At 42.4% G+C, this 13,805-nt stretch overlaps 1 protein-coding gene across 1 annotated transcript in view; it reads left to right on the top strand.

The window, feature by feature from the left end:
* Nucleotides 1-852: 852 nt before the first annotated feature.
* DNAJC5B (DnaJ heat shock protein family (Hsp40) member C5 beta) overlaps nucleotides 853-13,805 on the top strand; it is a 32,051-nt gene continuing 19,098 nt past the window's right edge. Inside the window, exon 1 of the mRNA XM_077808984.1 lies at nucleotides 853-959. Within this exon, the coding sequence (XP_077665110.1) occupies nucleotides 853-959 (107 nt within the window). The remainder of the gene's footprint in view (nucleotides 960-13,805) is intronic.

Below are 13,805 nucleotides of genomic sequence, written 5' to 3'. Positions count from 1 at the left end.
TTTGGCGGCCAATTCCACCTGCAGGAGGAATGAGGTAATGGCTGATTGATCTGCATAGCAGTGCATCCAATGACTAGTCTACATTTAACCCTCATTCACGCCATGCAACTGAGGGGCCCTGTAATAAATTTATCACAGACTTCTTATAGTATAATAATTCTGGCAGAATTCATAAGACACAACCATGACATCTGAAGGTGAGACCCTACTTTCACTTCAGCTTTTCACACATATAAGATTACTATAGAAGGTTAATTTTATAATATAGTCCATTGGGCTCAGTCCTTGGCCTCTGGTCTAGTCACTTTGTGCTGCTCAGGAAGCAAAAAGTGGTCAGAAATCTGCTCTAAAAAGGGTGACTTGGGTGATATAAAGCTAACATCCCATTGAAAGAAGCCAATGCTCTTAGTGGAAGGTTCAATTATACTTGCAGGACTTGAAAGAGAAGGGGAAAACAAACTAAACAATTATCCTGAAATGTCCTTTTACTCTGTTCAGGCCTGATTCTGCATGCATTGAAGTTAATGGGAATTTTGCTAATAATTTAATTGAGAGCAGGTTCAGGCATTTTATTTGGGACATTCGGCACCTAACCCAAGCATTTTTATTTTGGGGAGGGCCATTTTGAAAATCACTTTAAAATAATGTATTTTGGGGGAGAGGAAGGGTCTGTGGCTTTTTTGGAAAGGTATATGCTTTTTCAAATTTACTTACATGTAAAATAGTTTAGAAAGTAACTTTACAAACTAATTAAACCTTATTCAAATTAACAATAAGAAATATTATCCCTACATCTGCAATCCCTGTTGTTCTTTTTTTCCCCCTCAGTAGTCTTGGTAATGCACAGATAAGATGGATGAACAAAGGCAACGGGCTTTATCCACATCAGGAGAAGCACTATATGCAATTCTGGCTCTGGAGAAGGGGGCAACACATGAAGAAATTAAGAAATCTTACAGGTATTTAAGAAATGTCTAAAACACAGGCAACAAAAATGTTTTATGTCACAACAGCATAGGTTTTACTGTGCTGCAATATTATATGTACTGTCCAGGCAACAGATCCTAGAAACAGCAATTATTCAAAGAAGTGTAAATCAGGAGTAACTGCACTGAAGTCCATTGTTGCATATCTGAATTTAATAATGATTTGAGATCGTCAAATAACAGGCTCAAATGTAATTATTTAATCAAAGATTAATACAGCATTATGCAGAATACTGAAAGAATAGATACATTACTACCTTTGGTGCAAGGTAAAGAGATGGTCTCTGTGTCTCTCTTCTCTGTAACTGGTGAGATGCTGGCAATCTAATCTGCACTCCAAAGTAACTTCCCAACCTTCTATCCTTTTATAGGATATGAGACAAACTCCATTTTGGAGGGGAAAATACTTTCCCATCCTTATTTTTATCATATAGTCTGTTTTCCTAATTACTAATGGAATGTCTTTTATGGTGCAGTTTACCTGACTGATGAGCAAAAAGGAATCTCTAATCTGGTCATAAGTACTAACCGCTATGACAATTGACAGTTCTTAATGAGTTAAAAACATCCTTCAATGGGGTCATTATTTCATCCATTACAGAACCCATCTGCATTAAGAAGTATCCCTTATCAGTCATTCGGTTTTGCTTATAACATACTTGTGCAGACGCTTTTTCATTAGTTTGGGGGGTCTCTTCCCTGGACACCTGGACTGCATTAAAGTCAGAGTAAATAGTGTTAAATTATTACACGCATTCTGTTATTGAGTTCATTTTCCCGTCACCCATTAGTTTCAACTGAAAGACAAAGAATGTTTTAGTTTCAATAGATGTAGGACACTAAACGTATCAATACACAACATAAAAAGGATTTTGGGTAGCATATAAAAGAATTATAAGAGTTTATCATACAAAATCATTAAAAAGTTAATATTTACTAACACTAGGGAGTTACATGGTGTAAATTGGGGTGTAAAAGTGAGAGTAAAATCAGGCCCTCCAACGTCAATAACTTACTGTATGGCCAAAATGTTCAAAAATAGTCTTTTATTGGACCAACTTCTATGGGTGAGAGAGACAAGCTTTTGAGCTACACAGAGATCTTCCTCAGGTCTGGGAAAGGTACTCAGAGAGCCACAGACAAATATAAGATCAAACAGAGAGTTTAGCATAAGTAGTTATCACATATGCAAAGGGACCATTCAGGGTGAAGTGGCCTCTTAACACCCCTGCAGGTACAGGACAAAAAGCGGGGTTAATGGGTTACAGATTGTTGTAATAAGCCATAAATAAATAAGACTATGGTCTTAATAAAGACACTGGATTGGGCCAGGAACCCATCCTGGCAAGGCTCTTCCTGGAACACTCATTGCCTGCCAAGAGTGGATGGCCACCTCCAGAGCCTGTGCCAGGTCTGTTGAGGCTATCCCCTGAAAGACTTTTGCCAAGCCATGAAGCGGTGCCGCTTCCAACCACCGCACAGCCGCAAGGGATCTGTTTAGCCTCCCAGTAGTGGTATCACCGGCAGAAGAAGCTGCAGCTGGTATTGATGCCCACAGCTCATACTTCAATGAATCGAGAGATCCTGTGGTACTATTACTGAAGGCCTCTGCAAAAGCCTATGCTGTCAAGAGGAAAGCCTACAATGATTTCCCTGATATCACCATCCCTGGACTCGGGCTACCTCTCATCAATCCCAAATGGATCTGCCCCTCCATTGTCAGAAGTATCTGGCTCTTCTTCAGACTTGGAGGTGAGGTCACTTACATCCCATTCAGGACAGGGAGCATACCCACCCCACAAAAGCTTTGGGAGCATGGGCCATGCAGCAACCTCAGCTTTGGCCTCCTTCTAAGGGTCAATGGTCCAGCCTAGGATGGGTTTCCAGCCCATACCAATGGCATTCTGGACATCATGGGGCCTCCTCCCGCCAGCTAAGACCTCCCCTCAACTGTTCTGCTTGCTATCATGGAGAATGCACCCGAGACATCAGCATCAAGAGCATCATTCCCTAGTACCTGGTACTGAGACCAGTACCGAGCAGTTTCTGGCAGTTTCTCCACCACAAGTCATATACCAACCACCACCTCAGATACCTGTTGCTTTCTTGTTCTTGTCACCAGATGAGGCTATTGAGCTGTCAAGTGACTCACAGCTGCGAAAGGACCACAGGGCTTATCAAGATCTTTTGAGAAGGGTGGCCTCGCTACTTAACATTCAGGCAGAAGAGGTATGTGAAAGCTCTCACAAGTTGGTGGACATTCTGGTATCGGCAACCCCCAGTCAGGGTGGCTCTGCCAATTAATGAAGCCATTCTGGAGCCAGTCAAGGATCTTTGGCAGACACCCTCTTCCTTGCACCCCACAGTAAATCAAGCTGAGAGGAGGTACTTTTTGCTCTCTAAGGGGTATGAACATTTTTACTCTCATCTCCCCCACCTCCAGTTCTCTTGTGGTGGCAGCTGCCAATGAGTGGGAAAGACACGGACAACAAGCATTGACACCGAAAGGCAAAGACTCAGAGACTGGATCTGTTTGGTTGCAAACTTTATTCCTCAGGGAGTCTACAACTCAGATTTGCATACCAAAAGCCATTCCTGAGTCACTATGATTTCACCCTCTGGGAGAACATTATAAAATTTAAGGCCAGTTATCAGAGAACTGTAGATAGGAGTTTGCAGTAATGGCTGAAGAGCATAAGCTGGTCACTAGGACTGCTCTCCAGGACAGTATGGATAGTACAGACTTGGCTGCTTGAATCATGGCATCAGCTATTGTTATGAGAAGGTATTCATGGTTGCTGTCACCTGGGCTACTCCTAGATGTCCAACAGACTATCCAGGACCTCCCTTTTGAAGGTCCCTTGCTTCTTTTTGGGAAAAAATGGATGACAGCCTTCATAGCCTTAAGGATTCCAGGGTGATACTCAAATCCCCTGGAATTTATACCCCGCCCATGAAGAGAAAGTGGTTTCATCCACAGCAGCCATACAGTCACCAAGTTTTTGCTCCCTGATCCCAAGATCTGCTAAGAAAAAAGGGCAGGGATTATGGAAGGCACCCTCCAATGCCCGTCTCTTCAGCATCAGTGGCTCATCCTGTCCAGTCATCTCATCCAAACAGGCATTTTGATGGGGTTGGTTGAAGGCAATGTACAAGTTCCCATAGTTCCATCAATTTCCCATCTTTTGTTTACCAATCACTTGTTCCACTTCCTAGGTGTTTGGGTTTACCTAACATCAAACTGGGAGGGTGAGGAGGTGGTGGTGCGGGGGGTGGTCTTAAGCATGATGTAACTGGGATATGACATCCAGTTCATTTCTACCCCCTTTCCCCATCCCTCTTCAGGGACCACCCACACAAGATTGCCCTTCAACAGGAGGTCCAGTCTCTTCTTCAGGCAGGGGCCACAGAAGAAGTCCAGTGGTACTTCAGGGGAAAGGCTTCTATTCCTGCTACTTCCTCGTTCCTGAGGCAAAAGGAGGCCTCAGGCCTATTTTAGATCTAAGAAAGTTTAACAAATTCCTGAAGAAAATAAAATTCCACATTATTACCCTAGCTTCCATTATTCTTTCCCTGGAACAGGGGGACTAGTTTGCTGCCTTCGACTTAAAGGACACTTACTTCCATGTCACAATACACCATGACCATTGGAATTTTCTCAGATTTGTGGTGAATGGTTGCCATTATCAGTTCACAGTGCTTCTGTTTGGTCTGCCAGCTGCTCCTTGGTTGTTCACGAAGTGCATGGTGGTGATGGCAGCACATCTACAAAAATTAGGTGTCCGTGTGTTCCTGTACCTGACTGGTTGATCAGAGGTCAGGCCAAGGCTCCAGTCCTATCCAGCATATCCACCATCCTGTCCACATACAATGCACTGGGACTCCTATGTAAATTGGGACAAATCACTCCTGAAACCAGTACAGACAATAGAGTTCACTGGAACTCCTCGAAGGCCAAGGCCTTTCTGTTGCAAACTAGGTTCAAAACGTTATGGAATCTAGGTCTGTGGCCGAAAGCATACCCTCTCACCACGGCATGCAGGTGCGTCAGTCTCCTGAGTCACATGACAGCTATGTAGTTCAGCATGCAGGCTGCATCTCAGAATGCTGCAGACATGGCTAGCATCAGCGTATGCCCCAAGTCATCACCATGTGTAAAAAGTGGTTTGAGTGTCAGCTTCTTTTAAAATATATGAACAAATTACAGAGGTGTTTCCTGTGTTTTATTAAGAAAGGATAGAAATGTCACATGGTTACATCACAATGGAACAAGATTTTGAGAATTAATTTCTTGACACCTTTAACAATTGCTTTGTGCCAAGTAAATCTACAGCAAGGAAGAGAAGAGACTATTCTTGACTTAGTTCTAAGTAACACAGAGAAATTAATTAAGTAATTTTTTTTCCTATCATCAGTACCCAGGGCATACATTTAGGACTACATTCTCCCCTCAGTCCACAGCCCATTGATCCCAGTGGGAGGTTTGCACAAAAATCAAGACTAGAATATAGCTCTTATTTAATACCTACATTTTTAGTGTAACCCTTCTGCCAGGCCAAGTAGATAGCAGCAAGGGCCGGGTTCAGTACACAGGGGTTCCCTCTCATCAAAGCAAATGCAAAACTGGCTCGAGCCCCCACCCAGTGACCTGGGAAAATCTTACACAAACCCCTGGGTGCCTCAAAGAGGCAATACTTCCCCTCTCGCAAGCACAGAGTTTCGGTGTAGCAGAGCATCTTTAATAACATGAGGTAAACAACATCAGCATTAAATTGGGGAAACACCACAACTAGTGTTCATTAACCAAACCATGAGCAAAGACCCACCCCAGCAAATTGGGCCACATCATTTCCCTCGGGGTCTTCAATCCCAGAACCCAAATGTCTCTTGAGTCCAGCAATCCACAAATCACCCAAAGTCCAAAAAGTCCAGCCCCAGAGTTCAAAAGTTCATCTGCATAGTGTTACTCCCCAGTCTGGCTAAAATGTGCCTGTGTGTGGGGGAAAGAGGTAAGGGGCATCTTACGTGTCCTGAAGCTGACTGCCCCACAGGGCTCTGCTCCGCTCCGCTGTTTCACGAACTGCTCCACTCCACCACAACCGGCTCCGCTCTGCACAGCTCGCCGTCTCACGAACAGCTCTGCTCAGCTCGCCTCGCCTCGCCATCTCACAAACGCTCCGCTGTCTCACGAATGGCTCCGCTCTGCATAGCTCACCTCACCGTCTCACGAACACTCCACCAGCCTATCCACGAACAGCACCACTGCACTCTAGATCTTCTGGCTCCCCACTACTTGACACAGTGCTCAGTGATTCCAGCTCTCAGTGATTTCAGCTCATAGTAGTGGGAGCCTCAGTGCTGGTACACCATAAGGCCAAAGTGAATTCAGCAGAGTAGCTGTAGCAAGACTCTTAATAGACCCAAAATTAGCTCTGACATTCCACAGTGAAGAGAGACAGAGGTGCAATTGGTATTTCAGGCCCTCACAAAGGGGCCCACACCACCAGGTACTAATACCTGTCTCAAGCCTCTCTCAATTCACAGAGTTTTGGAACCCATGTCCCTTGCCTAGCGAGTGGGCTACTTAGTTGATGGTGAGTCCTCCATCATAACAAAAGGCCAAGTACAGTTCCAAGCACAGTTCCCATAATCAGGGTAATAACAATTTATTCTTCCCGCCCCAATAACAGAGACACTGGGGATCCCACAACAGCCAAAGTGACCATTTGGGCAGTTATGGCCTCATTCTAGGCGGGGTGGGTGTGCCTATGCAAATGAGATCAGCCCCTGAAGTTCTTTTCCACAACTTGCCACACCTCGCCACCAGATGTCAGGGTGGAGCTCATCCTGACTCCGCTTACATCAGTTATCATCATTTTTATTATTTGTTCAGTACTTTGTCTCCACATCGCTCAGTGAAAAACTACCCTCACCTTTAGGGTCACCACTGTCACTTCTTGTTTCTCTTCTTTCCCCATCTGCTTGTCTCTCTTTCTCTCTCTTTTCCTTTTGTGTGTGTTTCCTTTACTCTTCCCTCTACATTTCCTTACCATCAGGGCTTAATTTCTCCCCGAGTATTTCCCAGAACGCTGGGGCTTCTGCCCCAGGGGGCATGCCAGGATTCCGGGCTTCTGCCCTGCAGGGTGCACTGGGGCTCCCGCGCATTTACAAATATTTATCAGCTTCAGGCAAACATTACTGCATTGGTTTTTGCATTGTGTGTTTGAGTGGGGTGGGACATGGGATAAGTATCTGTGAATCCATCTGTCTCACCACACAGTGAATCTATGCATTTGATAGTGATGACCCAAATCAATACTATATTATATGATGTGGGTCAACACGCACTGGAACACCCTGTGTGACCCTGTGGGGATTTGGGAGTTGTGAGTAGCAGAAAAACACGGACAATATGGTTCCTAAAAGTGTCATGGACACTGGGTGTGGAGACACAAAAGGGTGAAATCCTGATTCCATTAAGTCAATGGCAAAACTCTCACTGACTTCAGTGAGGCCAGGATTTCACCCATAGTCCCTACATGGATAGTTCTAGACTTGGCAAATCTGAGATCTGTGTGGTTTATGGGGCCAAAAAACATTGTGATTGGGGTTCTAGTGTGGAGCCAGCTGTGGTCACTCAATTAGGGTGAACTGCAAAGAATGGGGCAGACAATCCCCATAAAGCTGGTGGATATTCCATCACTTAGATTTACCAAGACAGCATAAAACAGCTTCTTTATTACCTTACTGGTTACTCAGAAGTCCAAACAACACAGTTCTCTTAAAGTGATCCAGCCTCAGGCCTCCATCCAGATACCCACATCAAATATGATGAAAATTTCTGTAAATCTTATTTCATCATACAAAAGAAAAGTTTCTACCAGTCCCAAAGGATTGGACACATTACCTCTCAGGTTAATGAATGTTTGAGATCTTACCCAAATACACGCTACAGGCAATTCTTATTAACTAAACTAAAATGTATTAAAACACAAAAGAGAGAGTATGGTTAAAATATCAATACACATACAGACATGAGTTCAATTTATTAAGGTTCAGATTCATAGCAGAGATGGTGAGCTTCGAAGTTGCAAAGAGTTCCTTTAGAATTCAGTTCATAGGTCATAGTCCAATGTCCAAATCTCATATTCAGAGTGTACCAGCATAACTGGGACCTCAGTCTTGCGACTCAAACTTCCCCTGATGAAATCTAAGCAGATCTGAGATGACAGAATCAGGACCCAAGGATCTTTTATACAATTTCATGTCTTCTGACAAGTTGGAATTCCTTGGGGAACAAAAGGTAGTTAATAGGATGACCTTGAAGGAGGCCTGTCATAAATATAAAGGGAAGGGTAAACCCCTTGGAAATCCCTCCTGGCCAGGGGAAAGCTCCTCTCACCTGTAAAGGGTTAAGAAGCTAAAGGTAACCTCGCTGGCACCTGACCAAAATGACCAATGAGGAGACAAGATACTTTCAAAAGCTGGGAGGAGGGAGAGAAACAAAGGGTCTGTGTCTGTCTGTAGTCGTCTTGGCCGGGGATAGACCAGGAATGGAATCTTAGAACTTTTAGTAAGTAATCTAGCTAGGTATGTGTTAGATTATGATTTCTTTAAATGGCTGAGAAAAGAATTGTGCTGAATAGAATAACTATTTCTGTCTGTGTATCTTTTTTGTAACTTAAGGTTTTGCCTAGAGGGGTTCTCTATGTTTTTGAATCTAATTACCCTGTAAGATATCTACCATCCTGATTTTACAGGGGGGATTTCTTTATTTCTATTTACTTCTATTTTTTATTAAAAGTCTTCTTGTAAAAAACTGAATGCTTTTTCATTGTTCTCAGATCCAAGGGTTTGGGTCTGTGGTCACCTATGCAAATTGGTGAGGCTTTTTATCCAACATTTCCCAGGAAAGGGGGGGTGCAAGTGTTGGGAGGATTGCCCATTGTTCTTAAGATCCAAGGGTCTGGGTCTGTAGTCACCTAGGCAAATTGGTGAGGCTTTTTACCAAACCTTGTCCAGGAAGTGGGGTGCAGGGTTTTGGGAAGTATTTTGGGGGGAAAGACGCGTCCAAACAGCTCTTCCCCAGTAACCAGTATTAGTTTGGTGGTGGTAGCGGCCAGTCCAAGGACAACGGGGGGGAATATTTTGTACCTTGGTGAAGTTTTGACCTAAGCTGGTAAAGATAAGCTTAGGAGGTTTTTTCTTGCAGGTCCCCACATCTGTACCCTAGAGTTCAGAGTGGGGGAGGAACCTTGACAAGGCCCATCACCAGAACTTAGCTATACAAATTAACATAAGGTCATTTGCTTGTTCCTCTACCATTCACAGTACATTTCAAAGAGAGATGAATACTGAGATATCCCGTGTTTACAATTTATTTACATGATAGGATGTTCTTTTGACCTCTGAATTATTAGAATACAGCATAGGCAGGGACAGTTGATTACATTGTCCACCTTACTCATACATATGTAAATACACAAAAACACTAACATTATCTCCCCACATGTCTTTTGTGGGTTACTTATTTTGCAGGATGTTTAACCCTTTCTAGCCGTGCGTCACAACCATATTAATTCCAAAGCTGAGTGGAAGCCTTTCCTCCTGAGGGTACAAAGCTGAATAAACTCCTTGGGTAGGAACTCTGGTCTCCAAAGTGTTTTTTCCCCCGCAGGCAAGGAATGATTCACATATGGTGGATAAGGATGTTAGTTTAATTACAGGGTCCAGATCATTATACATAATAATGAATATCTGTGAAACCAGAAAAAACTAGGGGGAAATTGCATGGCAGTCGCCCATCTGGTCTGCAAAAAGCAAAGCCCTTCCACAAGTCCCCTCCACTGACTTCTATCAAAACTATAATTAAAATGCCATTTGTAATTTACATTCATTTCTATGAATGAAATATAATTTGTGTAATTGTTTTATTATCTGGGATTTGTTTTATTAACAGAAAAATATGTATCTTCCAAGCATGGCTTATATAAAGTTTATTTAAACACAAAATCTACAGCATTTTCATGCAACAATCAGTATGTTACACTTAGGTTTTTATTAATATTCCCCGCATTTTTTCTCTGCTGATTAGGGTAATAGAATGCTGCAGAAGGCATTCAGATCCATCTAACTGACACATTAGTATTCTGTTAGTTATTCAAAATGTTTAATCAGGCTGAGAGCCCACCGAGAATATCATTCTTGTACTCAGGGATGTGGAATAAAGCCATCACAACATTGTTACGTTAAAAACCTGTGAAATGTAATGAAACTGCAAGGCACTTTACTCACAGTTTTTCAGACCACTTCACTAGAGCTTGTGTAACTATTGTCACTGTATGTCAGATGCCTCATAAAAACAAATTGTTTCAAAAACCCTTTACACCTTCTTTGTGCTTTGAAAAGAGGAACCTGGCTTATGCTACCATGACTCAGATACCACACTAATGTGAATTTTGGTTTCATAAGAACCATTAAAATTCCAGATTGCATTAGGGTTATGGAGTAGCAGCCGTGTTAGTCTGTATTCGCAAAAAGAAAAGGAGAACTTGTAGCACCTTAGAGACTAACAAATTTAGTTGAGCATAAGCTTCCTTCAGCTACACGAAAGCTTATGTTCAAATAAATTTGTTAGTCTCTAAGGTGCCACAAGTCTTCCTTTTCTTATTAGGGTTATAGGTTTGTCTTGCGGGAAAAAGTCAAGAATTAAGAAGACTCATCTCAGACTGTTCTAGACCAATAAAACTGGGATGTGTCTTAATTAAATAGTAAGAAATAATAAGCCATATTCATTGCATAAGAATAGTATGTACAAAGTCAAAGATAGTTTACCATCACTCATCTGGTAGACCTTTTACTGAACAACAATGTACATGATGCAATATATTACTGTGGTTGTAAAGTGACTTTTTTAAGGCATTTGACTTAGTGGTGCATGACATTCTCATTACAAATTTAGTCCTAAAAATATCAATGAAACACACATTAAATGGATTAAGAGCTGGGTAACTGACAGATTTCAAAAAGTAGTTGTCAATGGGAAATCACTGAATGCTAGCGTTTCTGCAGGAATCAGTTCTAGGTCTGATACTATTCCACATTTTATCAGTGATCTGAAAATAAATATAAAATCCCTACTGGTAAAATGTGCAGATGATGCAAAGACTAGCAAAGTGGAAACTAATGACGAAGATAAGGCAGTCATATGAAGTGTGGTAAACTGGACCCGTTCAAACAAAATATGTTTTAATATAACAGAGTACAAGGTCATACCAACAGGAACAGAGAAGGCAGGCCAGACCTACATGCTGGAAAGCAGTGACCCTGAAAAGGATTATGGGGTCAGAGTGGACAAACAACTCTATATTATATATTATATGTAGCCTGCATATATTAGTCAACACATCATACCTGCTGTAGTCAGCTACTTTTAGTCTCTCACATGTGACAATATGATTCAGTCTCATTTTTGCTGGTAACACATGGCCATCTTCTCCCTTATGCTGAGTATCCCATCACTGGCCTATCATGTGATGTTTAACACTCCCATCTACTCTTGCTACTCAGAGAGGTGACAATTTTTGAAAGGGTCTCCAAGCAAAAAGTTGAAGTGAGGTCCCCATGTAATTTCTTCTCACCCCCTGCCACTCTGTCTCTTTCCACTATTCTTCCTGGATGTGTACACCACATACATGCTTTCAGATTCCACTCACACCCCAATCCCACTCACACCCCAAACCTGCACACCTATCCCACATCATCACTATAAGCAGTAACACACAACCCTACACCATTAGCATCCACACCAACCTCCATATGTAATCAATAGAGTTAGCTGCACTTTCTTTATTTTATACAAATTAGGGCCTGATCCTCCAATTAACTCCACATGAGGAGACACCTGCACACATGCAGAGAGTCAATTCTAGATCAGGGTTTAGCTGTGGTAGCCTTCAGCTGGACAAAATAAAGATGTCACTGTGCATAAATGAAGTCTCTACCCCATTTTTACTCTTCTAAAATATTCATGGTGGGGGGACCAGTGGGGGGGAAGGATGAGAATGTCCACAGCTTAGACTTTTGACATCCTGGGTGAACAGACCTATAAGGTCAAATTCAGTGCTGACTTATACCCCATGTACTCCCATTGATGTCATAACCGCTTATGTAATTAATGTAATTTATTATATACATTTGACATAATACATTTTGGCCCCAGAAGTCACCAAATGACTTGTATAGCAAACCTCATGTTGTTGTTGTTTTTACATTTAACTTTCTGGAAAGGAAACATTCTTTAGTCCCAGAAGGGGAGAGTTGTCATGGAAGAATGCAAAGTGAGGTGGATTTTATTTTGCACTGAACATAAATAAGGATGGTAAAACTGACAGTGGTGCTTTACCCATCTTTATTAGTAATTACAGGAAAACAGAGACTGCTTCTGAATAAAGTGGAAATGTCAGAGGGATTCACATTTAATGGAATAGTTGTAAATACTTGCAAGATAAAATGATGAGTCAGGCTCTTAGATTTCTTTTAATTAAACTTATCTTATGCTAATTTGTTTCATGAGTCCAAAAACCTGCTGTTGAACTAGTCTTCAGTGCAGTGTAAAAAACCAGCAATACCTGATTGTAAGTTTCTTGCCATTATTAATTAAATTGGTATTCACCATAATGACACTGCCTAGGGGAAAATTTCATTTTAATAAACATGACATAGGTACCGCTCCATGATTTTCTTTGCAATTTAGCAACAGCTAATTTACCAGGGAAATAAAGAGTTAGAAAGGTTTCTAATTAAAAAGAACTTGTTTATATTTCTGGGGTCTAGGGTAGACACTAAAACAAATATTTTTTAAACAAATCATGGGATATTTCATTTAAAACAGACATTGAGGCTTGGCTTCCATAACGGCTATGAAATCACTTGTGGTTAGTGGTTACCTTATTTTCCAGGGTGTTTTCTTCTTAATTGTGAAGAAATATGATATTGGTGAAAGGAGCCAAATTGATAGCCCTGAATATTGAGATCTCCTTCTGATTATCTACGGGACAGTTACAGCACAGACATTGGCTGGGAAAACTTCTGCACATGGTCCTGCCAATGTAACTCTACCTTGACCTACAGTCAGGGATGAGAAGACAGATTAATCCCAATGCCCATTCATACTCTTGGTGACATGGAAATTCACACTAAGATCTTGGAAAGAGTTTTTCACCAAGTTTTTCAATATTTTTAGATTCTGGTCCTTCAGTAGCTATCACATACATAGGCACCAACTTCTGCTGGCGCTGGTGGGTGCTCACCCTCCCTTTTCCCCAGCTGCGCCCCGACTCCACCCCTGCCCCACCTCCTCCCGTCCCTGCCCAGCCCCCATTCCAACCCCTTCTCCAAATCCCCGTCTCTTCCCCGCCTCCTCCCCTGAGTGCGCTACATTCCTGCTCCTCCCCACTCCCTTCCAGAGCTTGTTATGCTGCAAAACAGCTGTTTCACGGCGGCAAGCACTGGGAGGAAGAGCGGGGACGTGACACACTCAGGGGAGGAGGCAGAGGTGCGGTGAGCTGGGGTGGGGTGGTGGGGTGGGGAGCTTGGCTGCTGGTGGGTGTAGAGCACCCACCAATTTTTCCCCGGTGCCTATGACCACATAAGTAATAAAGCCCAGATTGTAACCCTTCCTGTGTGTCTGTACAGGTTAATTAGAGGGTGTAAGGAGACCCCTTCTTCTCTGGGCTTTCTACCTATATTCATGGGTTGCAGCTCTGAAGGAGTAAAAGGCAAGTACTCCAGCACAATCACACTTTCCACGTGCATCGC

Source organism: Eretmochelys imbricata, chromosome 2 (genome assembly GCF_965152235.1).
Source record: "Eretmochelys imbricata isolate rEreImb1 chromosome 2, rEreImb1.hap1, whole genome shotgun sequence".
In the NCBI taxonomy this organism is placed as follows: domain Eukaryota; kingdom Metazoa; phylum Chordata; order Testudines; family Cheloniidae; genus Eretmochelys; species Eretmochelys imbricata.
Note: the sequence above shows the minus strand (reverse complement) of the source record. Positions and strands in the feature narration are given on the sequence as shown.